Source organism: Anarrhichthys ocellatus, unplaced genomic scaffold, assembly GCF_004355925.1.
Source record: "Anarrhichthys ocellatus isolate YVR2014 unplaced genomic scaffold, GSC_Weel_1.0 scaffold165, whole genome shotgun sequence".
NCBI classification, from domain to species: Eukaryota; Metazoa; Chordata; class Actinopteri; order Perciformes; family Anarhichadidae; genus Anarrhichthys; species Anarrhichthys ocellatus.
In genome coordinates this window covers 229,046-256,970 of record NW_022280195.1, presented here as the reverse complement: position 1 = coordinate 256,970, position 27,925 = coordinate 229,046, and the positions used below count along the sequence as shown (strand labels likewise).

The 27,925-nt window shown below is 43.4% G+C and overlaps 2 protein-coding genes across 5 annotated transcripts; one reads left to right on the top strand and one right to left on the bottom strand.

Moving 5' to 3' along the window:
• Positions 1-138: 138 nt before the first annotated feature.
• LOC116400381 (ribosome-binding protein 1-like) lies at positions 139-13,117 on the bottom strand. Its single transcript, XM_031878183.1, has 19 exons — positions 13,035-13,117; positions 12,666-12,709; positions 11,732-12,398; positions 11,501-11,640; positions 11,215-11,310; positions 9,867-10,019; positions 9,586-9,704; positions 9,061-9,214; positions 8,879-8,975; positions 8,691-8,770; positions 5,261-5,301; positions 4,859-4,937; positions 4,661-4,729; positions 3,835-3,927; positions 3,012-3,221; positions 2,518-2,601; positions 2,367-2,432; positions 1,993-2,015; positions 139-247 (listed from the first exon to the last, which is right to left on the bottom strand). The coding sequence occupies exons 3-19, from the start codon at positions 12,369-12,371 to the stop codon at positions 139-141; spliced, it is 2,253 nt and encodes a 750-aa protein (XP_031734043.1). The 5' UTR covers positions 12,372-12,398; positions 12,666-12,709; positions 13,035-13,117.
• A 1,401-nt stretch (positions 13,118-14,518) lies between these two features.
• On the top strand, positions 14,519-22,328 carry kat14 (lysine acetyltransferase 14). 4 transcript variants are annotated; one of them, XM_031878193.1, is made up of 11 exons: positions 14,519-15,753; positions 17,175-17,426; positions 17,601-17,722; positions 17,814-17,935; positions 18,286-18,458; positions 18,534-18,971; positions 19,076-19,656; positions 20,399-20,532; positions 20,653-20,828; positions 20,915-21,105; positions 21,883-22,328. In XM_031878193.1, exons 2-11 carry the CDS (start codon positions 17,186-17,188, stop codon positions 22,054-22,056), a joined length of 2,352 nt encoding a protein of 783 aa, XP_031734053.1. In that variant the 5' UTR covers positions 14,519-15,753; positions 17,175-17,185; the 3' UTR covers positions 22,057-22,328. The 4 variants fall into 4 exon arrangements, with proteins under 4 accessions (XP_031734053.1, XP_031734051.1, XP_031734052.1 ...); XM_031878191.1 differs by having other exon boundaries at positions 14,519-15,764; XM_031878192.1 differs by having other exon boundaries at positions 14,519-15,780.
• Positions 22,329-27,925: the final 5,597 nt, after the last annotated feature.

Here is a 27,925-nt window from a genome sequence, read left to right as displayed (position 1 = left end):
CCCCCCCCCCCCCCCCCCCGCTTCTTGTCTTTGTGGTAAAATAGGCTAATCCTGCCCTGCACCTGCCTCTGCTATACAGATCCAAATATGGTTTCACCTTAAAAGGTTTTACGAAAATTCAATCCGGTATCTTTTCATCTATTTGAAAATTTCCTCAAACTTCAGCTTCAGGACGGAGTGAAGTTCAGTCGTCTGTTTCCCATAATCCTCGGGGTGTCTGATGTGTGCCAGCCGGGGCCGGTTTCTTCTGATTGGACGGTTTTGGAGGGACCTTAAACGACCCGGCGCTCCCCGTCACGTTGATCTCTGGCTTCAGAGATCAAAGGTTAAATTCCCCCGTATGCAATTTGTAACGTCCAATCACAATCTGGTATTTTCTGAAATGAGGGTCCCTTTAAGACCCTGTAAGAACTTTAAGTAAGTTACTACTACAAAGTTCACGTGTTACTTTAAGATGTTCGATGACTCGGCTCCGCCCCCTTGTGGTCAAACCAAGCGAGCATGAGTCACACCAACGAGAACAGCAGCCGTTATTGGTTACCATGGCGACAGGAACGGGAAGCCGACCATGGCTGGCAGCAACGTCATCAGGAAGAAATAGTCTCAGCTGTTTGTCTCCCTGAAGTAATGTTTACATCAGTTTATGTTGCTTGTTTTCTGTGTGAGTGTGGACACAGCTGGACTATGAAAGCTGGAGCCACCAGGACCTCGTTGTCCGTTGGCTCCACGCCGGAGAACCTGCAGCTGTTTTGTGTCCAGGTGATGTTTTTTTTTTTCGTTTCCTCTTCTTCCTCTCCGGGCGCTCCGGCTCTCCGGGCGCTCCGGCTCTGATTGTTTGCACACGAGACTGAAAGTGACAGAGAGCCCAAAGATCTGAGTTCTGGATCCGAGAGGTTCAGCTCAGCAGCTCTCAACCAGAAGTGATGCTAACAGAATATAATATTAATAACTATGTTTGTATCAATATGTTTCTACAGGAGCCCAGAGAGGACAAACAGGACACTGACTCTCGAGAGTTCATGTTTTCACTTGGTTGTAATCTGCTTTTTAAGTCCTCGTCTTCAGATGCTTTGATCTCAGAGAACTTGATCGATGGAGTCAGGCACTAAAAACTGAAGCAGAAACAATGTTCACTCTGATGTGATGAAACTCTTTAAAATACCATTTAGAGTGCTGCAGCTTCGTTGAACTGAAGGTTGAGAGCTGCTTCACTGACGCCTCGTTGTCGTGGAAACCCATAAAAACAGAAGTGTGTGACATTTTTGTAACCTGCCGACTGAAGTATTTGATACTGATCGCGCTGAAGAAACGTCGATAGCTGTTGTAACATGTGACTAAAGGTTTTTAATAAGACGCTGCTTTTTGCTTTTCTTAGTTTTTTTTAAATTGTTGCTGAAGTCGTGAAAAAGACGAATGTGAAAAACTGTAAAATAAAATGTGTAAATAGCCGTCGAACTGCAGCGTCTCTCCGACTCCAATCTGATCAGCTATTGGTCCATTTCATGCTTTTAATTTATTGTGACGATATTTATTTCTACTTTGGGTTCCAGGACGTGTGTACAGTGAAGCATTTATGTTCTATTTATGTTACTTGATCAATAAAATTGGCTTTCATCTGTCAAGTTGTTCTGTTGTTTGTGTGTGTAGCCCCGTTAGCATGTTAGCACGTTAGCATCCAAACACCAACGTCGTATGAAAATGACAAACGGTGAAGAATAAAACCAACTTTGAGTCACACGTTTCACTTTATTAGAGAGAATCAGTCCACTTCATATAACCATGAAAACGAGACACCAAGGACACACTAAGTTTCACTCCTCCACCTGGACCTTCTCCTCCACCTCAACCTTCTCCTCCAGGACCGTCTCCTCCAGGACCGTCTCCTCCACCTGGACCTTCTCCTCCACCAGGACCGTCTCCTCCACCTCGACCTTCTCCTCCACCTCGACCTTCTCCTCCACCTGGATCTTCTCCTCCACCTCGACCTTCTCCTCCACCGTCTCCTCCACCTCCTCCTGAAAATAACAGAAGAAGAATTATCAAAAAAAGAAATATATATATTTTATAGGTTTGGCATAATAAATTATTTTAACATAAATAACCTGCTGCATGTTTTCATGTATGATTGAATATGTATACATATATTTATATATGTATATATATACACACACACATACATAACTGTTCTAGTTTTTTTATTGTTTTATGATTGATAAACACTTGATTTAAATATGTGCAGCATAAATTAACATTATTATTAAAGGTCTTAAAGGAGCAATGACTCTCATGACTTTTACTTTGGCGGGGTCAGGCTGTGAGTACTTCCTGTCTCTTTGGTTTGATCATCAATGTAAAAGTTCAGAAACCTGGAGCGGAGCAGATTTGTGATCAGCCTCCACCTGTTGTTGCATCTCCATCACTTCCTGTTGTGCCTGAAAAAAACACAAGAAACAGTTTGAGGTCACTTCCTGCCGTCGGCCAGCAAATCGTGTGACAGACGTTCCAGATGTGACGGACCTGCTGCAGCTGTCTGTCCAGCTGCTGCCGCTGCTCCTGTTCCGCCTGCAGCCGGACGCACATCTGCTGCATCTGAGACCGCACCTGAGTTATTCAAATATTAGCATTAGCATATTAGCTTTTTATTCATTTTATCTTTATTTTGATGTAATTGTGTACGAAACTGTTGTTATTCTTGATAGTTTGGTGACATTTAATATGTATTTCGCTCCGTATTATTATGATTAAAATGTGGGTTTCTTTCTATGTAGAAGACAATTGTTGAAGGAAAGACCAAGTCCCGAGTCGTGCATCCCGAGTTGTGTGTCCCAAGTCGTGCGTCACGAGTCCTGCGTCACGAGTCCTTCGTCACGAGTCCTGCATCCAGAGTCCTTCGTCACGTGTCCTGCGTCCTTAGTCCTTCGTCACGTGTCCTGCGTCCCTAGTCCTGCGTCACGAGTCCTTCGTCACGAGTCCTGCGTCTAGAGTCGTGTGACCTGTGTGACGGTTCAGACCTGAGCGAGCTCCTCACTGCAGCTCTGGGTGGCGCTCGCCTCCTCCAGCTGTTTCTCCAGCTGAGCTTCCAGCAGCATCATCTGCTCCTTCAGCTGAGACACAACAGACTCGACGTCTTTAGTCTCAAGAGGACGGACCTGCTGAGTGTCTTCTGTCTCCGTCCTCTTCGACTGAACTTCGTCCTCCAGCAGATTCAGTTGATCCAGGACCTGTAGACACGACAGAGAGCTCATAAAGGTACAAATATGTTACAACTATGATATTTAGTGAAGAGGGTTGTCTGGGAACCGGAAGGTCAACGGTTCGATCCTCGACTGGGACGTGTCACGTGTCGTAGTGTACCTGAGCAATACACTGAACCCCAGGCTCCCCGGGCGCCTGTCATTGGCAGCCCACTTCTCCCTATATACAGGGATGGGTCAAATGCAGAGACAAATTTCCCCCTTAAAGGGATCAATATAGTATAATAAATAAATTTAATAAGAGTGCAGATTTAAATAATCATCTGATTCACATCAACAGAGAGACTTTAATAAGAGAATATGTTATATATTATTATACAATATTAGATATTATATATATAATAGATAATATGTTGTCATCAGAACATAAAGAAACATTATTGTGTTTGTTTGATCGCCGGTGAAAAAAAAATAATAAAACTAAACAAAACGAATGAAAGTGCGTTTTAATATTTCATTCATCAGTTGTTTTGAAACTTGATGAAGACGATCTAAACTCTCTTCATCGTGTGATGAAGATGAAGAGCATCCTTGTCTTCATCGTGTGATGATGAAGAGCGTCCTCGTCTTCATTGTGTACCGTTTGTTTTTGCCGCTCGGCTTCAGACAGTTTTGTCTTCCAGACGTTTTCTTCTTCTTCGGAGCGTCGCTGTAAAGCCTGAAGCTCCGTCTCCTGTCAGAGAACAACGTTTTTATTTACACGTTTATTGACATTAAGTTGTTGTTGTTGTTGTTCCTGCAGCAGCTTCGTGTTCTGATCAAACTTCGACTGAAACTGAACAACAAAATAATTTAAGAAACTCATCGACATCATCGAGGTTATTAAAAATCAAAGATAAAAAACATCCGAGAACATTTCTAATAGTTCATGTCAGCGTTTTTAAGTTTTGTTCCTTATTTCTGTGAAAACGTTCCCAATATCCTGACATTTTTCTGAGTTTTACAACAAAAACTTCAGTAAAAGTTCCTAAAAATATTGTGAATTTTTTTTTTTTTAAGTTTCTGTGTTCTGAAAAACTTCTTAAACTCTTAAATGAGTTTATAGAAGAAGAAGAAACGGAGTTTATAAACAATGAATCTGAATTGTAGCGAAACAAAGTTAGACTTAATCATTCCTCATGTGAGAAATCATTCAGGAAAATGTTTCCAAGTTAATCAAAGAAAGTCCTGAGTTTCTATAAAATTTTAAAGAAAAGTTATGGAAAATATTTTTATGAAGAATATTCTGAGTTTGTTGGTTTCGTGTTTTTAACGTGGAGACGCCTGGAAGTTCAAATGCAGGGCATCAAACCTGGTCTCCACTTCAGTCTGGACACGTTTTTAAATAAAATATTTTTTTAAAGTTTACTGTCATTAAAAACAAAGTTCAGACAAAGATCACTCTGATTGATTTTTAATGAACTGACCAGTGCCGCTTTAAGCTCCGCCTCTCGCTGCTCGCTCTGACGCTCTGAAGTGGTTTTGTCCTTCAGCTCCTGAAGAAGACGATGAGACGAAGAAAAGTCTGTAAATCTTTCATCTGTAACTTTATAATAATTAATGAATTAATTCATATTAATAATTATAATTTACAACTAATCTTCAGTTTTTATATTTGGACTTACGATGTGAGTTTGATGAAGTTCATCTTTGAGCTGCTGAAGTTCTTCCTCCAGACGGAGCAGCTGAGAGTCTTCCTCCAGACTGCCAACAACAAACAATAACAACGTCAACAACAAACAACAAACACAACGTCAACAACAAACATTAAACACAATGTCAACAACAACAAACACAAAGTCAACATCAAACACAATGCCAACAACAAACATAAGAACACAACATCAATAATAAACAACAAACACAAAGTCAACAGAGATGATCTGTGAAACAGCTGAATTATTGAATTTTAACTAAACGTTTAGTTTTATAAACTATAAACTATTTAGAGTTACTGACTCTGAATCAGTCACAACGAGCTCTAATAATAATAATAATAATAATAAAGGAACAAGTGAGTTTCTTACCTTTCAAACGGTTGATCAGACTCCGTCTCACTTCCTGATTCCTGAAGAAGAGATGAAGAAACGTCACAAAGTCTCAGGTTTACTTAAACTAAACCTTAGACTGTGTTTAGTTTATCTTATAGTTTAGTTTTGATGTCAGACTGAAGGCCTTCACACACCACCTTCTGATTTTGTGTCCGATATGGTTAAAAATGTTGTCCGATGTTATTATTGTAGCGACCCTTGGTCAGGAAAGCTACGAGACGTTATCTTACTTGTGGTCCTTTATTAGCGGACAGTACACAGGCTACTGTGGGTCGTAGCCTACGCCAAAACAACAGTTAACATTCTTAACAATCTCCTCCCGGTCATAGACCAACTCTCCACAGGCTAGCAGCACAAACACAACATCCCACCTCACTCTCTCTGCCAATCCAGGTACGCTCGTGTGTGCCACCCACCCCCCATTGGTAGCTAGGATGATTGACAGGCTTCACAGGGCATGAGACCTTCACTGACCTCAGTAATTGCGATAACTAATCTTATGTAGAACTTCTTCCTGTAAACACAATAACTGATAACATAACAGGTTACATAACATTACATGTCACTCAGTCCGTTACATTATTATTAAATATATTAACACAAGAAATTAATGAAAATCATCTTTTCAGCAGTTGAATCTCAAATCGTGGATGTCTTTGAACGCACCATTCTTTACATATGAAACAAAAGGAAACTTTAACTAAAATAATCTGTGATGGATTGACTGTCTGCAGGTTGATGAGCTAGTTTTGTGATGAAAAAGATATTTGCAGACTGATAAAACAATATATAAAAATGTAAAATCAGACATAAAGCTGTTTATATTTGCTATAAATATTTACAAAGTCTGTTTTAACTTTTAGGATTCAGACTAAACGAGGAGTCTATCTGGTGACGTTGGCTGGAGTTTCTGAAGGTTCAACTTTAATCGCTAACGTTACCGTAAGCCAGTGGCGGGCCGTGCATTTTATACCTAGGCCTTCACTGTTGTCCTGCAGCTGAAATACCACCTTATAACCACATGATGGCACCACAGTTATTATTAGTTTCAAAGGCTGTAACTATGTACATATTAAATGTACGTACCTATGTACGTACCGTTCGGTACGAGACTTACAATACGTTTGAATAGTACTAGAGCCTCTGGAAAATGCAGAAGCTTAAATTCAGGAAAACATAATATTTTCTGCGCTCATGTAGGACAGTGGTTCTCAGCTGGTCTGGCTGTGGGACCCACCATCATTCCTTAATGACAAGTCGCGGCCCAAAGAGATCGCCTTATGATTTTACTTTCACAACTTGAACATTGTACGTACTGCTCTGCAACGTCTTTCCTCGTCTCAGCCCCCTGTGTCATGGTGTGTGGTACATCTCACTCAGTCAGAATGTCCATATTTGATTGGCTGAGCTGCATCACGTGATGTGATTCACTACCCGACTAAGCCTCTGCTGTTAAGTTTCGTTTCACGATAGTCACGTGCTCGCCCACTGACCAATCACAGCACACTCTGCACCTCGCGGCAGAGCTACACATGAACACTGAGCTGCACGTAATGCTGACGTCATTATAGGCCGGCTAGCAGGTGCTGACACGTCAAAGAATACGCCCAACATGTCAAACTAAAGATCTGATTGGTTGAAGAATATGACAATCAACAATATCGTCCCCATTCACTTAAACTGCACATGGATTCACCTGTGAGTCTGCAGGCCTCGGGCCTCTGTTCTTACCTAGAGACACAGAGGTGAAATCTGATTGGATAAAAGCTCTACTTAAAACAAGCTGCACTGGAAGCAGAGCAACTGAGGAAGACAGGAGCTGTGCAATGAGAAAATAAGATAATGGGAAAAATATTATTATAAATTATATAGTGCTGGGCAAGTTAACGCGTTAATTTCGCGTTAACGCATTCATTAATTAACCCCGACAATTATTTTATCGCGCGTTAACGCATTTTTTTTATTTATTATAATTTTTTTTTTTTTTTTTTGAAAGACAAGAGACAATACATTTACATAACAAGAGGATGACAAGAACAGTGGGATAAAAGCCAGCAAACATCCTATAGTCAGTTGTATGTATGTGTGTGTGTGTGTGTGTGTGTGTATTTGTGAACGTGTGTGTGTATGTCCTTGATCCTTTTGAGATGGGGAAAAAAAAAAAATAATAATAATAATAATTAAAAAACAACAGCAACAAAAAACAGGTAAGTATTTTTAATTTATTATTATTGTAACAGACTGTCTCATATTTATCGTTTTGTATTGGAGATATGATGTCCCTTCAGGGTTGCCGTAGAGAAAAGGCGACTTCCGCTTCTGGTCGAGGGGGGGGGGGGGGCAGAAATAAAGAGAGAAGCTGCACCAGCTGTTGCTCTCCCTGGAGACTACTGGACATCGCTGCAGTAAAGTCAGCAGACACTCAGATCTCCGTGGTCAACTCAGCAGACACTTACATGTTAGTGCGCCTATATGCTGAAATTCACGGTAAACGCATTTAAACGGCACAGATCGGGAGCGAGCGAAGGACTTTGAAAGTTAGCGGAAAGATTAACGTGAGACAACATCCGGTTTCTTCAGACGAACATCCGGTTTTCAGAATAAGATGCCAACAAAGTATGAATTATATTCATATTAAGTATAAAACATGCTACCTGCATCTCGTGAACCAAATGTTATTGCCCTTTTGTTCATATAGCAGTACTTTTAAAATAAAAGTGAGCAATACACTACTTTTGAATTCATTATTGAACTTTGCCATAACAATCCGATTAATCGCGATTAATCACAAAAAATCCATGCGATTAATCGCGATTAAATATTTTAATCATTGCCCAGCACTAAAATTATAATACATGTAGTGTATTTAAGAAAACATATTAAATTATAAAATAGATATAGCTTTGTGATTCTGTTTAGGCCAGCAGAGAAGGCATTGCAGGCCCTGACGGCCCACCACTGCCGTAAGCTAACGTTACTTTAAACTAATATTACCCTAAACTAACGTGTGCCCTAAACTATTGTTACCCTAAACTAACGTTAGTTTAGAATGTTAGTTTAGACTCACATTAGTTTAGACAAAGGTTAGTTTAGACTAAGGTTAGTTTAGGGCACACATTAGTTTAGGCTAGCCTTAGTTTAAAGCAGACATGTCAAACTCAAGGCCCGTGGCCGAATCCGGCCCGCCACGTCATTTAATGCAGCCCGCGAATCCGCCAGCAAAAAAAAAAAAGTTAGACTTGATAATAAAAATATCCCCATGGTCAAAATTATGTGATAGACATAGAGAAAGACATAAAAACAGAGAGACAGACACAGAGACAGACAGACAGAGACAGACAGAGCGATGTATATATTCAAATATTATTATATCGGTTTAAAAGCAATAGTTTTTAACAGTTGTTACCTGGACAGCAGTCTGGTTCTCCAGCTGGTTCTTGAGCTCCTGTAGTTCAGAGTCTCTGGACTCCAGGGCCCCCTTCAGGTCTGACGTAAGGACAGCAGGAAAGTCCTGTTATTTACCACAGTGGTTCTGAGACATGTGGACGTGATGGAGACTACATTAGTTAGCTACATGCTAACAGAAACACTCACCGCTAACGGCAGCAGCTTCCCGCTGCGACATTTTCAGCTCCGACCGCACGTCCTCCAGTCGCTGCTTCAGAGCGCGCTCAGTGTCGTCACGGACCAGCTGTCAACAACAACAACACGGGTCACTTCCTGTCCGACAGCAGCTCCACTCGACGTATATCCTGGTAGAATTGACACTTTCTGACCTGGGATCGGGACACCTCTTGCTCGGCGGTGGCCACCTTGGCCTCCAGGTTCTTCCTGCGCTCCTCGTCGGCCTGGAGAGCGTCGGTACGCTCGGTCAACTCCCGACCCAGACGGACACAGTCCTGCCTGAGACGGGCCAGCTCTGCATTCTGTCTGTAGGGTGGGGGGGGTAGAACATAAATGGATCACTGGGTCCAACAGGACCAGAGTCATGTGACTGAAAGCTAGTTAGAAACAGTCCAATCAGAGAGCTTCATACTCGACACGATGCCTTCATGTCGTATTGGACCGATGAGAGAGATTCTACTACTGAAGACTTATTACAGGGTTGGTCTTGTGATGATAGAACTCTGTTAAATATGAGTTTGATTACATTGACCTCATAACAACGACTTGGACGTTTTTGGAGAACTTGCTAGGTTTTATAGCTGCGGCTCGTTGGACCTGAACCGGACCGCTAACCGGACTGCGAACCGGACCGCTAACTGGACCTGAACCGAACCGCTAACCGGGCCTCGACCTACCTGCTCTCGGCCTGGCTGGTGGCCTGGTTCAGGGCGTCCCGGAGGATGGAGTTCTCCTGCTGCAGTCGGGCCAGCTGAGCGTTGGAACCGTTCTCCAGCTGCTCCTGTAGACTCCCGATCTGTCGCAGATCAACGGACAGTTAGCTAAACATGCTACGAAGACAACTTGTCTGTGCCAGCTAACAACCAGTTCACCACAACTCAAGATGTGAGACTTTAAATTCAGTCTTGACATGAAGCTTCCTCTGATCTTCCACTGAAGAATCCAAACTAAACCATACCTTCTGGTTGAGCTGCTGGGTTTGTCTCAGGTGTTCCTGGTTGGCCGTCTCCATTGTGGCCCGCATGGCGTCGACCTTCTGAACCTGAGCGCCAAGCTCCGCCTTCAGACGGGCATCCAAAGACGCCATCTTGGATTTCTCTGCACCGAGTTCCTAAAGATGGAAACATGGCAAGTCGTATGACGTCGTGACGTCTCTCAGTGGTTTGTGGACGTTTTGAAGCCTCAAGTTCGGCGTTTTGACTGTCGCCATCTTGTTTTTTTAGCAACCAGTGAACAGGAAGTGACCATATTAGGACTGAGGAGGAGTGACGTAGAGACGCCGTATAAGTCTCTGGTAGAGACCTGTCAATCACTGTGTAGCCCCGCCCCTAAAGCATACCCTGCTTTATGGTCTATTTGACTCTAAATGGACCATAATTTACTAAATGAACATCATGCTGTATTGAAGAAGACTTGAAACTAGAGATTGAGACCATAAACTCATGTTTACAATGTTTACCGAGGTAACAAATCAAGAGAGAAGTAGAGTCATTTTCTCATAGACTTCTATACAACCAGAGTAGTCGCCCCATGATGGACACTAGAGAGAATGCAGAACCGGAGGTTGTCTCCTGGTTAATACTCTAATCTAACACTCTTAATTAACTGACCAAATATATTTTTGCTACCATAAAACGCTGATTCACAGTTCTTCATCTAGAATCCTGTGAAATCCTATAAAATGGAGTCAGTTGCATTGTTTCAAATACTTATATTTACTGTTAATAATTACGTCTGTGTCGTTGTGTGTGATATTGTGATAGCAAATTTCCACTATGACTTATCTATCTGTTTTTTATTGTCTGACCACTCAGTGTTTTGGCCCTTTTTGTTTTAGTGAGGTTAATGAATGTCAGGCATGGTCAGTGAGGGTCCTCTCAGGTTGAGTAGTATTGTGTGTGTGTCTTAATCAGGGGCATGATATTGTCAGGTTAGATGAGGGGCTGAATGGGGATGCAATCAGTGGACCTTTGAGTGATTAACCATTCAATGGTTAATCAGTGAATGGTCACTGTTGTCCAGATGTCCTAGTGATGAACTCCTCCTACCCCACGATGTGCTCAAGGCCTTTATAAGTCGTACACAACCAACACTCTGGGTGCCTTTCTCCTTCAGACCGCATTGCGGTCTGTATGATGATTGAACCTTTTCTGCACAGAGAATAAAGACTTTAATGACAAACTTCTTTTCTCAATGTTTCTTAATTTCAGTATCATAGGACTCACTCTGTACTATTAAATATTTTTTCCACCACAATATTCCAAGGTGTTTTGCTGCAGTTAGCTGATCCGAACGCTTTCCTTTACCTTGCCGAGCTCTCGGAGGCGGTTCTTGGCGTTGGTGGCGCCGTCCTTCTCCTCCAGCTGTTTCTTCAGACTGGACGGGTCTCCTCTCTGATTGGCCTGAAGGTCAAACACAGACTCAAGGTCACTGCTGGATGAGGTATAACTAAAGAGTTTTGTTGATCGTTATCTCTTGAATGGTTTCTGTTTGACTGTATTGATCCAAGCTGATAAACTAGTTTTTGTTTGTTAGTTTTGTGACGTCAGGAGGTGAATGTTCCAATGTTCTGTCTCAGTTGTGTTTACCTACCAGCTGCCAGGAGTCGTGACGAACGCCGGCCTTCTGGTTCAGGACCTCCGTGAGTTTGTGCGTCTGGTCGTCGCTGAGCGTCGCGTTGGACACAGCAGCCAGGAGCTCGCCATACGGCAGCATCATGGAGGAGTCGGTCACTTACAGAAAAAAAACAGGACAAAAAAACCCTCAGTGTTCTGTTTAAATATCTCATAATTTACCTGAAATCCATATCTCAAGTTTACTCACCTGGCTCAGGTTTGTTCTTGGACTTCTTCTTGCTCGCCGTCTCTTTGGGTTCTTCAGTTTTAGCAGCAGAAGGTTCTTTGGTGACTTCGATGATGGCGTTCACCAGGAGAACGTCCACCGCCGAGGCCGTGACCACAACTTCCTTAGCACCGGTTTCCACCACCTTGGCCGACTTCTTCTTCTTCTCCTTTGGCGAGGGCGCCGGAGGGGACTCCATGGTGGCGGCGGTGACCGTGGTGGGTTCCAGTTCAGGTGATGGTTCTGGTTCAGCTGATGGTTCTGGTTCAGCTGATGGTTCTGGTTCAGGCTCAGCTGCAGGCTCTGGCTCAGATTCTGGCTCGGGACTACCCGCCACCTCCGGCTCCTCGCCACCGTCGCTGCCTGGTTCTGAGAGCTTGTTGTCGGGCCGGTCCTCCTTCTTCTTGGCTTTGTTCTTCTTCTCCAAGGTCTTGTCCTTCTTCTTCTTCTCTGCTCTCTGCGGCCGTGTCCGGACGAGCTCGCGGCGCTGTTTGGCCAGCGCCTCCTCATACGACGTCTCCTTCATGGACAGCGTGGACACGAGGGCGATGCCCACCGCAGAGATGAACATGAACCCTCCGAAGACCACGAAGCCGAGTGTCTGCGGGTCGGAGACGTCCATGACCAGTCAGAGTGTCACACAGGAAGTCTGGAGGGTAAAGAAGGATCTTTAGTTCACAACAGGAAGTCTGGAGGGTAAAGAATGTTCTTTAGTTCATATGTATTCACCCCCTTTACTGTAAAACCCCTAACAAAGATCTGGTGCGACCAATTACCTTCACAAGTCACGTAATTAGTAAATAGGGTCCAGCTGTCTGAAATGTAATCTCAGTATAAATACACCTGTTCTGTGAAGGCCTCAGTCTGTTAAAGGGCATTACTGAACAAACAACATCATGAAGACCAAGGAGCTCACCAAACAGGTCAGGGATAAAGTTGTGAGAAGGCCGTCCACCCAAACTGACAAGTCGGACAAGGAGAAAATGAATCAGAGGAGCAACCAAGAGGCCCATGGTAACTCTGGAGGAGCTGCAAAGATCCCCAGCTGARGTGGGAGAATCTGTCCACAGGACAACTATTAATCGTGTACTCTAGTGCTGGGCGGTATGACAAAAAATTTGTATCACAGTGTTTTTTAAGATTCTGGCGGTTTCACGGTATATCACAGATTATTATTTATTTTCCATGACTGTTTTTCTATACGTTTATAGAGGCTTACTCTACTGTCAGGAGTACATAGAATATAAAACATGTTAATGTCTTCATGTATGAAGGCTTTTCTTACTATAGGGTGTGCTCGTTTGTTCCTATAATGTTGGGATAGCAGTTTGGCTGAAGTATTGTCGCCCCGGTCAGATGTACCTTGAATCCAGTGTTTTAATCATTGCTCTGAACCCGTCTTCCTCGACTGTCTGTAGCGGGACCATGTCCTTGCATAGCTGGATCGTTATTGCGTTCGTAATGTCGCTCTGCCGCTTGCTTTTCTTGCAGTGCCTCGAGCAAATGTCTCTTCAATCGATGTCTGACCCTTTAGCTTCACTGTTTCACTCGTGCTAACGTTACTGGTCGACGACTTCGAATCCGACGGGCCAGCTCCTCTCTTGGGCACAGACTCTATCGGTGCATCTCCGGTCTGTCTTTGTTCCTCCTGCATCGCTCTGTTCTGTTCTTTAATGTAATGTTACTGTAGCGACGGAGCCTCTCCCAGCTGTTGGCAGACTGTTGTGCTAGCGGGCTAGCTAGCGAGCTGTACCCAGCATGCCGTTCGGCGGTGTAATTTTATAAATGTACAATTATTAGTGTTACAAATTGTTTATGTGTCACAAACTGTTGTGTCATGGTGTTTTGCTCTGTTAAAGAGCGTTAGTTGTGGGTTATAACCATGATTAGAGGTCCCTCTCAACACACTTAAGACAACTAGCTCCGACCGCAGTGCTCTTGGCTGCAAACAATATATTCTGCTGCCTGTTGAAGAGCGACAGCAGTAGTTTCTATGCACCGGTATGACGGTGTGTGAAAAATTCATATCGTACGGGAAATTAAAACCGGTATACCGCCCAGCACTAGTGTGCTCCACAAATCGGACCTTTATGGAAGAGTGGCAAAAAAAAGCCGGTGTTGAAAGTGAACCATACAAAATGTGGGAGACACAGCAAACATGTAGAAGAAGGTGCTCTGGTCAGATGACACCAAAATTGAACTTTTTGGCCTCGATGCAAAACGCTATATGTGGCGGAAACCCAACACTGCCCATCGCCCTGAGCACAGCATCCCAACAGTGAAACATGGCGGTGGTAGCATCATGCTGTGGGGATGCTTCTCTTCAGCAGCTACATGGAAACTGGTCAGAATTGAGGATAAGATGGATGGAGCCAAATACAGGGCAATCCTTGAAGAAAATCTGATGCGTTCTGCAAAAAACTTGAGACTGGGACGGATGTTCATCTTCCAGCAGGACAATGACCCTAAACATACAGCCGGAGCTACAATGGAATGGTTTAGATCAAAGCACGTTAATGTCTTAAAATGGCCCAGTCAAAGCCCAGACCTAAATCCAATTGAGAATCTATGGGAAGACTTGAGAATTGCTGTTCACAGACGGTCTCCATCCAATCTGGCTGAGCTTCAGCTTTTTTGCCAAGAAGAATGGATGAACATTTCCATCTCTAGATGTGCAAAGCTGGTAGAGACATACCCCAAAATACTTGCAGCTGTAATGGCAGCGAAAGGGGCTTCTACCAAGTATTGACTCGGGGGGTGAATACATATGCACTCAACACTTTTCAGATTTGTATTTGTAAATAATTTTGGAATCCATATATTTCCCCCCACTTCCAAATGGAGTATTTTGTGTTGGTCCATTACATAAAATCCCAGTGAAATTAATTTTAATCTGTGGTTATACCATGACAAAATGTAGAAAAGTCCAAGGGGGTGAATACTTATGCAAGGCAATGTATATACTGTTTATATACAGTATAGTGGTGTAACGGATCACCCCTCCCGGTTCGGATCACTTGTGAACCGCGGATCAATTGAGTATTTCTTTTTTTTACAGTTTATTCATCTTGGTGTGTAATACATTTTTACTGCTGCTGTTCCTGTTCAAGTAACAGGTCCCTGAACAGTGTTTCCCCTAGCTTTACAGCTTTGGGGCGGCGGACACTGACACAAACACTTAAAGGAATCATGGTGTTGGAGCCAAATATGGTGTTGTAAATACAACTGTATTTCTTTGTGTGTACATTGGGTGGCGCTGTATTTATGTCCTGGGCTCAGGTATATAGGTCCTGAAATCGCCGTGGTTGTCAGGTGTTTGACCCCGGAAGGGCAAAGGGTTTTGACTAACGTTAAAACATAAAGTGTGCAGCTTTTCTCACTGCAGTGCATCTTTCTGAGCTTCTGGAAGAACATCTCCTGTGTGTGTGTGTGTGTGTGTGTGTGTGAGTGTGAGAGAGAGAGAGAGAAAACACAAGGTATAGACCTGTTCTATATGAAAAGTAACCTGAAATGACTTCTGTTGTGATCTGGTGCTATAAAATTAACTTGACCTTTAAGGGGGTCCCGGGCGCCCCCTGATATAATGGTAGGGGAAACACTGCTGAATATCAATGCAGAGCGTCAGTGAACAGATATAAAGCAGTAGTGTGTTCACGTGAACGGAGCAGCTTAAAAGCATTTAACGGTGAAAGTCATGGCGAGCGGAGGAGCTCGTCTTCATCACGTCTAGAGGCCTAAAGGCACTGAGACGCTGCCGTGTGTGTTTAATATTATCGGGTATTATTAGGGTTAACTTCATTAACGTATAATATACTATTTGTAGAAACAGATTTCATCGGTGGCTCTTGTGTTGTGTAGCGTCTCCACGAGGGTGTCGTCAGAGATCTGGAGCGACTGCAGAAGAAGAAGGAGAACCTCTGTCTGCTGGAGGAGCAGAAGACTCTAACCTCACAGCTGGAGGAGGAGAGACGACGCAGACAGACGGAGCTCTGCCCACAAGACCAGTGAGAGACGGGTAACCGCACAGACGGGTAACGCACCTGTTCACACTCGGAGGACCTTTACCTGGACCTGAAGACTTTTCTGTCCCGTCAGGAGAGTTAGGGTTAACTAAACTCACCCCAAAACCCAATAAGACCCGGAGTTAAGAGTTCTGCTATCGGTACTTTAGAAGTTCTGGAGTGAGACATCCTTTCTCTGTCTCTGTCTTTGCTCGATGGGCGAAGTCGTGCTTTACTCTAAGTTCATGTCCACACGACTACGTTTCTGTTTTAAAACTCGCATCTTCTGCTGCGTTTACAATGAGCTGTTGTGCAGTTAAATTCTACATTTTATAATTGCACTCCTGTCTATGAGGAGGAAGCAGTTGTTATTTGAGCGATTAGTGAGTTATCAGCCCTACGGAGACGTCTGTAGTGACAGTTTGAGGACAATGGACACAAAACGGAGGACTTTTCTTATTGATGCTTATTTTGTTCTGCACAACTTTGGTGAAGTTCACACATAAACTATAAAGGAACAAAAGCATAAAGAGACTTCAGACACCAGCAGAGATATGAGAGAGAAAACGGACAACAAGGAAACACGGAGGAAAGAGACGAGCTGATCACCTTTATTGATCCTTAATCTAGTAAACTGATTTGTTAGTCACAAGTCCGTCTGTCTCTCTCTAAGTCTGAAAAATAAAACTTTCCACTAAATGTGTCTGAGTTTTTAGAGGAATATCTTAAGTATAAAACACGACCTTTGATTATTAAAGACTACTTCATTACTCTGTCATATTTTCTGTAACTAAGCATCCGATCTACTTCCTGTTTACACCGGCTCCATCATGCCCAGTGTACGTGAACAGTCACGTGATGTTGGAGTACTGGTATCCTAACTAACGTGTTTATGATGAAAGTATTTGTTAGAGAACAGTGTAATTCAAAATGTTACTTCAGTAAAAGTACAAAACAATTGGCCTCAAAATCTATTTAAAGCACCAAAATTTAAGTCATCATGTAGAATAATAATATATTTATCATTGTATTATAGTAATTGATGCATATATGGAGCTCATTTTAACTACTTCATATACTTAATAATTAGGCAAAATACTACTTAATAGTACATCATAGTTTTTTTTTTTTTTGTTATGTTTAAGAATCTGAGTCTGTAAAGTAGCCGAACTAGTAACGTTTATTATCAAATGTAGTGGAGTTAAAAGTAAAATACTTCTCTCTGAGATGTATTAAGTTACATCAAATTAAAATACAAAATTGTACTTAACTGCGATACTTGAGTAAATGGACTAGATGCTGAAACAAGAGAGTTCTCTCCTCTGATATTTACTCTGACAGTTCAGATGAAGAAAATACATTCGGTCTTCTCAGAGAAGCTGTTGATGATCCAGAACCGACTCACCTGATGTTTACTTGTACAGGTGTGGAAGTGATGGACAGCAGCAGCGAGCAGCTGGGCGGAGCTGAGGACGAGGCGCCCTCAGAGGGCCTGGAGGAGGGGGAGGTGGAGGGGGAGACTCTTCTGATCGTAGAGTCTGAGGACCAAGGATCAGTAGATCTATCACATGACCAGAGTGGAGACTCTCTAACCAGCGACGTGGGCGAGGAGGCTGACGGAGGCTGTGAGGACATGTCCTTCTACTGCGACCGCTGCCACAAGTGGGTTCCTGCAGGTGAGTTAATACATGTTCTCCTGGTGTCCACTAGGGGCATCACTAGTGTGTGTGTGTGTGTGTGTGTGTGTGTGTGTGTGTGTGTGTGTGTGTGTGAGTGTGAGTGTGTGTGAGAGTGAGAGAGAGATATATATGATAACATGTAGATGACAGCAGTTTGTGTTTGTGTATCAGCTCAGCTCAGAGGAGAGCAGCCCAGCTACCTGAAAGGAGACAACTTCTTCAAATTCATCTGCTTTGACTGCTCCGAGGACGGAAAGGAGAGCTTTGAGAGAATGAGACTCACCTGGCAGCAGGTAAACTACCATCACATCAGAACAGTAGAGCAGGAGACTCGCCTGGCAGCAGGTAAACTACCTGGCAGTGATCCGTGTTGATGTTTCTCAGGTGGTGATGTTGGCCATGTACAACCTGTCTCTGGAGGGGACGGGCCGACAGGGCTACTTCAGGTGGAAAGAGGACATCTGTGCTTTTATTGGTCGACACTGGAACTTCCTGCTGGGAACAAGGTCACTCTAAACCTTTATTGATACTTGTTATTATTCAGCTGACTTCATATTCCATCCTGCTCTTCATTGAACTTCATTACACTGTTGGTCATGTGACCACATGCCTTCATTATTGAATGTGTCATCGTTCTGTCTTGACCAATCAGGAACCATCATTTTGCCTTTGCTCAGCTTTTTATATTGTTTTTTTAAAATGTTTAAAATATTTTTAGTACAGAATTGATTACTAATGAACCGTTCCTGATTGGTCCAGAAGATGATGCGTAGTTCGGCACGTCCTGTCTTAATGAACCGTTCCTGATGATGTGATGATTCTCCTGTCGCAGTGTTTGACCTGATGACTGTTGCAGGAAGAAGACATCGACGTGGTGGAGCACGGTGGCCGGCTGCCTGTCGGTCGGCAGTCCCACCTTCTTCCGGTCTGGAGCACAGGAGTTCGGCGAGCCGGGCTGGTGGAAGCTGGTCCAGAACAGACCTCCAACTCTGCGGCCGGAGACAGACAAGTCCACTAGCAAGGCTAAAGGTAACCTGCACTGATCCAGGAGAGCTCAGTCAAAATGTGGCAGAAATTACACTCTCCTAATATTCTCACCTGCAGCATCAAAACCTGCCATGGACCCAATCATCACCGTAGAGGGCCTGAGGAAGCGAGGAGCCAGAAACCCAGTGGAGAACGCCATCCAGCTGAAGGAGAAGCGTTGTCGTACACAAGAGGCCAAAGACATCAGGCGGGCTCAGAAGGAGGCAGTGGGGGGCTACACGGATCGCAGCGCCTGCTCCACGCCGGTCAAACTGGGAGGAGGAGGCCGCGGGGGGGGTGCCGGGCGCCGGGCCGACCTCGTCCTGGAGAAAGGTGAAGTCATCGATTTCTCCTCCCTCAGCTCATCGGACCGAACGCCGCTCACCAGCCCGTCACCATCGCCTTCGCCAGATTTTTCTGCCCCGGGGACGCCGGCATCTCACTCGGCAACACCCAGCCTGCTGTCAGAGGCGGACCTGATCCCGGACGCCATGCCTCCACAGGCTCTGTTCCACGGTGAGTTAGTATTCGACTCATCCTGGTGTTCTTAATAGAAATGAACATGTCCTAGAATAACTGTCCACTGACGGCATGTCCTCTCTGCTGCCTTGGACCTCCAGATGATGAGGAGATGGAGACGGAGGGAATGATCGACCCGGGGATGGAGTACATCCCTCCTCCTCGCGCCAACCTTATCGCCCGTAAGAAGCTCCGGCCGGCGCCACCACACATCAAACGTGAAGCCGACAGCGAGGACGATGAAGGACTCGAGCACAACAACGACTTCGAGGAGCCGGTGGGGCGCGGCGAAGGTCCATCTCTCTCCACTGGGGGAGGTCTGGAGCGGAGGAGGATAACTCATCCTGAGAAAGCAGATGGAGCTGGCGGTGTCTCCCAGACTCCTCGCTTCACCTCCCTCAGCCTCTACGAGGAGAGGATGCTGCTCCGACGGCTGGACGCCTGCCCGCTGGCCTTGGCCGTCACACCGCAGGCCAAACGCCTCCACAGGAAGCTGCTGGTCCGTCAGGCCAAGAGGCAGAGAGGGCTCCCCCTGCTGGACGTTGACCGGGCGGTCAGCGCCACCCTCAGCCTGGTGGGAGGGATCTACGGCGCCCAGGTGACGGGGACACTGGTGCAGGGTGGAGTCATGGGGAAATACTGCACCACCAGCCAGGAGCTGCGTATCCTTGATCGCTTCCAGGTACCTTCAACATTCATCCTGGTCTTATTCAGTCAATCGCCCGACTGGTTTTATTCTAACAAATCCTCGGCTCTGATTGGTTGTTTTCACTTGAGCTCGGTGGAATCTTGCAAATGCCATCAAGAGAACTAAAGGAGGCAGAGGAACCTGTTTTCTTGTGTGTATTTGTTTTACAGATCATCCGTGTTATGTCCTGTCAGTAAATAGTAACAAAAAGTTATTTTAGTTCATGTTAGCGGCTGTAACTTTAGGGCAGCAATGTGACCTCTAGGGTTGTGTATTGGCAAGAATCTGCCGTTACGAGACCGATCGTGATACAGAGGTTGCAGTTCAGTATACTACATTAATGGAAGGAAAACTCATAGTATAAAGAACACACCGCCATATGCATCAAATCAGACCAAAAAATGTTGACTGTTTTATGCAGTTGAAATAGTGGGATCTGCATTTAGCACAGTCCTTTGAACATCAGGCATCATTTCACTACTGTGGTCTGAGCCACGCTGTCTGCCACAGATCTTTACATGATCGAGTCATTACAGTATCACAAAACATGATGTCTTGTTACTCAAGTGTATCAGTATGTTCTTACACCCCGAGCAACAGTAAAATGTTCAAATGATAAACAGTAGACAACTGTGGTTTCAGCCTCAAGATGATGAACTGCTTCTGGTTGTGTTGCTGATGCTGAAACCCCTTAAAGAACGCTGAGAGAACCACTGATGTAGATGTTTGTGTGCAGACCAACCTTTCTAGCAGAAGAGGCATCGATCAGCATTCTGTGTCTTTCTGGCGCCGATTGATGGGAGCAGAGACCAGTTCGGACCAGAGCATCAAGAGTCCATACACCTCTCGCATCCTGAAACCGTACATCAGGTAAAGAGTTTTCTAAAACATTCAGTTTAGTGAAGAGAGTCCTGAAACCTCTGATCGGGTCGAGAGTCCTCTAGTATTAGTAATCATAGTAGGAAGTACAGGACTGTGTTTGTTTTCCAGGAGGGATTTTGAGAGTCGTCCAGTGAAGCTGAGGTTGTTGGATGAGATCAGAGCTTACCCTCACAGAAAGGACCCTGACTGGACCCCTGAACCCAACGCCTCCATTGATTACTGCTATGTCCGCCCAAACCACATCCCCTCGGTTAACGCCATGTGTCATGACAACTTTTGGCCAGGTAGCACCGAGGCACATTCTTCTACGTACCTAGAACCGTCCTACCATCAAGCTGTCTCTCTAAACCATTCGTCCGGTCTCCTCCAGGTGTTGACCTGTCGGAGTGCCTGCAGTACCCGGACTTCAGCGTGGTCGTCCTCTATAAGAAAGTCGTGGTCGGCTTTGGCTTCATGGTTCCTGACGTGAAGTATAACGAGGCCTATATCTCCTTCCTGCTGGTCCATCCTGAGTGGAGGAGAGCCGGCATCGGCACCTTCATGATCTACCATCTCATCCAGGTGAGGCTCCAGAGGTCAGACCGTCTGTCCATCTGTGGCACATTTCAAGGCTAAAACCGGTTTGGAGGCTACAAACTAAATGCTAGAATTGTGCTTCAACATGTGACGCTGACATTTTTAAAACCTGACTGTATCGTGATCAAAGCAGACTGGACTTTTAAGCTTTTCATTTAATTGCCCGATACTCAGACTCGCCTACGAAATGGAAAATAAACACCTATTATAAAATCAACAGATTTGGACAATAAAAGCTTTAAATAGTCTCCTTTTTACTTTATTATCATCTTTATTGGTTATTTGTTTAAAAACACATTTCAAATGAGGAACTACCTTTTCTTTTTTTTTTTTTTTTTTTTTCTTTTTTTTATTGAATAAAACATCATTATTTTTAATGAAGTATAATGAGCTTAGAGCTCATGTTAGGAAGGTAAACTGCTCATAATTCATCTCTAATATCTATTTTATATTCATGTGAAAACATCTCCAGACTACTGGATTTATTCAAGGTTATCACCAAAACTACATTTTACAGATTACATGTGAACACATCATGATAACGTTATAATGTACAAGAATTTAGGGTTGTTTCAAATGTTGCTACGCTGTTAGCTTGGCTAAATAACTGAGCTAACGGCTAACGTTGGCTGGCATCATGATTGGATATCTGTGACTAGAAAGCATGAATGCTGACTTCCTGACTGCATGTTGACACAGTTTATTATTATATTATTATTATTATTGTCCTCTAACGACACTAAAACGTGGTGTGTTTTCCAGACGTGCATGGGGAAAGACGTGACTCTGCACGTGTCGGCCAGTAACCCCGCCATGCTGCTTTATCAGAAGTTTGGTTTTAAGGCGGAGGAGTACATCCTGGACTTCTACGATAAATACTATCCTGTGGACAGCACAGAGTGCCGCCACGCCTTCTTCCTCCGACTGAGACGCTGAGTTCACCTGATAGTTGGAGACGGCTCTTCTCCTTTTGGTGGACCACGACCAGTCTGCAGCACAATGCCTGGCTCAAAGGCACCTGGACAGTAGCTGCTGAAGAGGGCGGCAGGTTTTCAGTCTCAGAAAACACTGAAAAAAAATCTAATTTAACTGTATTTTTGTTATTAAAAACGTGAGATTTGTGACTTTTGGTGAAATATACAATTCACTTTTGTCTCGTGCTTCAGTTTTTTTTTTTTTTTCCATTAAAACAAAATGAATTCAATTGACTTCACTTCTTCCTTCACACTTTGTCCAGCAGGCGGCGCTGTGACTCCTCGACAGGTAAACGGGTCAAATACAGCGATTCAAGATACAAGTTCAGCTCGAGACGATGTTATGTTCAGAAGCCTCCTGATATTATTGGAGGAATTCCTCCCTTTAATAAAACCTGTTTGACCAGGATTTACTAATATTGATATTAATGGTTCAAGCCTCAGAGTCCATATACCCTATCCATATATCCATATATCCATATACCCAAGTCCAATACCTTGTCTAAAATCTTTGCGTCTACATTAATGAGCAATATGAGCCTGTAAGACGCTGGGTCTTCGGGGTCCTTGTTCTTTTTCAAGATCAGGCTAATGTTGGCTAGCCACATTGTTACAGGTAGGTGGTGAGTTGTGTCAAAGCTGTAATTATAAGTTCTGACCAGATGAGGAGTGAGCTTGTTTTAAAGGCTTTAAACCACTCCGCTGGGAACCCATCCTGGTGATTGTCCACTGTGCATCAAAGCCTTCTAATATTTCCTGTTCCTGAATGGGTTTCCCCAAAGATTGTTGCTGTTCTTGTTAGTGTAGGTCATTTAATTTTAGAAAATAATTCGTCAAGTTCTTCTTTAGTGTTATCAGTTTTGTATAATGATTTGTAAAATGATACAGAAACAGTTGATATTTTTCTTATTTAAATGTCTTCCCTCCTGGATCTCTGATTGCTGCTATGGTGGTGCTATGAGCCTGCTATGGTGGTGCTATGATGCTGCTATGGTGTTGCTATGGAGCTGCTATGGTGTTGCTATGGTGCTGCTATGGTGGTGCTATGGAGCTGCTATGGTGGTGCTATGATGCTGCTATGGTGGTGCTATGGTGTTGCTATGGAGCTGCTATGGTGTTGCTATAGTGCTGCTATGGTGGTGGTGCTATGGAGCTGCTATGGTGTTGCTATGGTGCTGCTATGGTGGTGGTGCTATGGAGCTGCTATGGAGCTGCTATGGTGTTGCTATGGTGCTGCTATGGTGTCATCTAGTTTCTGGTTGAGCAGACGGGCCAAATATTTGCTATCTTTGTTTCCATATTCATACAGTCGTTGCTTCTGATAGAATAAGGATCGAGGTGTTTTCTCATTCAGAATTGAATTTAGTGCCGCTCTGATACTTTGGACTCTAATGAGATTAGTTCTGGTTGGACTAGACTTACAGGCCAGCTCTGCCTTTATTAAGTCCGTTTCCAGTTCATTCTGCTTCTGAAGTAGTTTTTTTCCGGTGTGACATATATGAGAGTAAATCCTCTAATATAGTGTGATGTCTTCAGAGGTCGGGATCAGCTTGTGAGGCGTGGGTGCACAAATGAAGACAAGCGGTTGTGTTCTAACTCAAAATAATATATTTAGATTCTTTAAGCAAAAGGAAAACTTCATTCCAGCCGAAAGCCGCTACAAAAACCAAACGTAAGTATCTTCAGTTTTCTTCGGGTTCGTTGTCTTTAATGTAAAATAAAACGCTTTTTCTCTTTGTGCGCTCCTGTCCTCCTCTCCCCAAACGTTTCCTTCTTTGTCCCCACACCAACCTTCTCAGGGTAATCAGCCACCTCTCTTTCAGCCCCGGCAGAGACACTCAGGGTTTGTTTCATGTTGTCGTTGATGTCAAAAAATAAATCTAACTCAGCCTCCATCTTTTTTTTAAATTCCTTGTCCGTGAGGAGATATGATGGGAAACGCCATCTCTGTGTGCCAGACATAGCTTCACTCTCAGTCATCTCCAGCTATCCTGGGGCATGGTCGCTGATATGTAGAGATCCTCTACTACATGCTTTTACTTGTCCTCTAATCTGCGGCGCGGCAAAAGAGTAATCTATGCGTGAGTAAGAGTTATGCAGATTAGAGTAGAATGTGAAGTCTCTCACTGATAGTTTCAGGTTCCTCCATACATCTATCAGATTTATATCATCTATATATATATTTACCTCATAAAGCACCTGCACCTGTTCTTCTACTTGTGTCTGCTGGAGACCAATTCAAGTCACCACCTAGAACTGCAGAGGGAGATCTGTGTTCCTCTATTTCTGCTGCTATTGTAGTCCAAAATGACGGAGTTGGCGAATTTGGTGCATAAATATTAATCAAAGTGACCGGTGTGCCATACATTGTGCCGTGAACAAGGATGTATCTGCCCTCAGAGTGGCTTCTACATGTACTGAGTATGAATGGGGTGGCCTTGTGTATTAAGATAGACTCCTCTGCTATTAGAGGAAAATGATGAGTAGTAAACCTGGCCTACCCAGTCCCGCTTAAGTTTCATGTGCTCCTTATCCACTCGCTGGGTTTTTTGTAAGAAAGCTATTTGTATCTTGTCTTTTTTTAGAAGGCTTAGTATTTTCTTCCTCTTAATTGGATGATGGATCCCCTTTACATTAAATGTACAAAGTTTGATGCTATCTATCCCTGACATGTCCTACTTCTTTCTCTGTCACAGAGAGACGCTGTCCTCTCAGAGACCTCCTGGAGGCGCTCTGGAGATGTGTTAATGACCTTTGCTGACCTAGTTCAGATAGATATTCCTTTCCGGTGGTGTGGTACAGAACAGAACATTTAAGAACAAAAACAAACTCAATGAATGACAAAAACAAACTCAAAAACATAAACTGAAACTTGAACTTATTGAAAGTTTCAGCATGCAGAGAACAAAAGAAAAGAAAGGTGTCGCATACTTAAACTATTCAGGCGCAGGGTCTTTGCCTCCAGGAATTCGCGTCGTTTTTTTCCACCACTGGTGAGAAGTCATCAAAGAAGTGTGCGGTTCCCGGAGAAAGTGGCCTCAGCCGCGCTGCGCGCCCCCTTCATGCAAGGGCGTAGGTTTGGTCTCAGCATTGGTAGGGACACTGCCAGCCCCCCCCCCCAGCCCCCCTCCCCCGAGATATGAAAAAAAGTTAGTTGATATTATGTTGAACAGGCAAACTTTATTAAAATATATTAACATTTGTGTAACTTGGAACTGATTTAAACATAATAACAGTAAGAAAACTTTAGTTTAAATACAAAACAGTATTCTGCACCAAATATATAATAATAATAATAAATAATTAAATAAATGAATAAAAAACGTTCTGCTAAAATGCCAATATACAGTAACAGTATATTCTATATCCAAAATATATATATAAAAACTTTTCCCAGTTGTGCAGCCAAAAAAAGACAAAATAAATTAAAAAAATAAATTTATTCTGCAGCACTTAATAGGCTATAAATAAAGTGCTTTCCTTCTTGATGCAATTATTAGTAGTGCTGGGCAACAATTACAATTTTTTATCGCGATTAATCGCATGAATATTTTGCGATTAATTGCGATTAATTTCATTGTTATGGCAAAGTTCAATAATGAATTCAAAAGTAGTGCATTGTGCACTTTTATTTTGAAAGTACTGCTATATGAACAAAAGGTCAATAACATTTGATGTAAACACTTTAAACACATCAGGTTGTTGTTAGCAGCAGTATTCTCTTTACACAGCAGCAGTTCCATCTCTTCACTATCTGTGCTCAGTGTGTGACTGTGTGTGAAACGTTCCACTGCTGTGCAACATGAATAACATGTTTCAGCACGTTTCATCTACATGTGTGTCTTGTGTCTTCATGACAGTCAGAGCATGTGATGCAGCTCTACTGTTAATCAATATCATTTTTTTAATTTTAATTTTTAATTTATTATACTATATTGATCCCGGAAGGGGAAATTGGTCTCTGCATTTGACCCATCCCTGTATATAGGGAGCAGTGGGCTGCCAATGACAGCTCGCCCGGGGAGCCGTTAGGGGTTCAGTGTCTTGCTCAGGGACACTTCGACACGTGACACGTTGTCGGAGTCGCTGGTCTCTTTTTCGGGCTGAGTTTTTCGAAGTCTGGACCGTCCGGTTCGTCCTTTTTCAGTTTTTTCCCCCAAAGATCCTGCAGTGACATTACTACTTCGGTCGCCCTATTTTATTAATGTTAAGCTATACCTGAAATGTTCAAAAAAGTGTTCAGTCCGGGAGCTCCTGTCCGGCGCTCCTACCTCCTTCACATCGCAGGCTGAAAACTCACCTCTTCAAGAAGGCCTACCCTGAGCCTTCCACTTAGCACTTACTTAGCATTCATTGTATTCATACTTCTGGTGACTAGTAGTTCTCTTGAATATGTTGAATACAGTTATTGTAAGTCGCTTTGGATAAAAGCGTCTGCTAAATGACTGTAATGTAATGTAATGTAATCACGTGGCCCTCATCCCCAGTTTGCTTTTCTGACTGAATTTTATTTTTCGACAGAAATTAAATTAACTCCAAACACATTTGTCAACATAACTTTTTATGTTAAAATACATCCAGTGAAGCGACACATTCACTGGCTACAGTATCCATTTCACAGGTTCAACACAATATTTAAATGACAAAGCAGTAAGAGTACTATTACTAGTATGAGTACTATATGTACTAGAAGTCTACAAACATCAGTACTTTATGTTGATTTAATTAGAGCTGTCGCAATATCACAATAGACTTTCCTCTTTATCATCTAAAAAGCAACAATACATCTTATTTATAGAGCATTTAGAATGGTACGTTCAGTCATTTGGAACAAAAATAAAAACATGTCAATATCTCATATAATCGTCACCACAGAGGAGCTTCCTCCACGGTTGTTACAACATGTGGATGAGATTAAACTAGGTGGGAGTCAGAAACCATCCAGGTTCACTTTGGGTTTCCCCAGTTTTCCCAGCAGGTCCGGTCCAGTCTGAGCAGCCAGCAGAGACACCATGTCGTCACGTCCGGACTTCACCGCCACGTCGTACGCCGTCTGACCGCCGACGTTCCTCTGCCTCACGCTGGCCCGACAGCTGAATAATAAGAGGGCATGATGTCATCAGCAGGTGGGAGGAGCAACAACAACACCTGAACACCTTTCTGTATTTAAAGTGACACCTGTAGAAACATGTCCAACCAATCAGGAGCTGGTTTTTCAGAACTGAATCTCTTAAACCAGATAAACATTTTTTAACCTGCTGAGTTCTCTGAGACATTTCTATCTGGTCTCTTTGTGGTTGTTTTGTGTCTCTTTGTAGTTGTGTCTTTGTGGTTGTTTTGTGTTTTTTTTGTAGTTGTGTGTCTCTTGATGGTTGTGTTGGGTCTTTATGGTTGTTGTGTGTCTCTTTGTGGTTGTTTTGTGTCTCTTTTGTAGTTGTGTTGTGTCTTTGTAGTTGTTGTTTTGTCTCTGTAGTTGTTTTGTGTCTGTAGTCATTTGATTGACTTTACAGTTTTAGTAGTATCAGCAGTATTTACCATTACAAGAGTGTATTTGGCTTCTGGAGGGATACTGAACTACTGACTCAGCTAGAATAGACTAATATATTGTTCTTGCTTTTACTAGTTGCTATTAGCTGTACCTAGGCTGCTTCAGTGTTAGTACTTTCGCAGTTTCTGATTGTGTAAGGTAGGTGTGATTTAGTTTCACTTGGTCAATTGCCCTGCTAAGTGCCAGGGGAGTGGCTTGCACTCCTGGCAGACAATGAGCAATCAGTAGGTAGCTGTCCTTAACCACTGCTGGTGGTTGGAAGCGTCAGGCAAACTAAGACTAG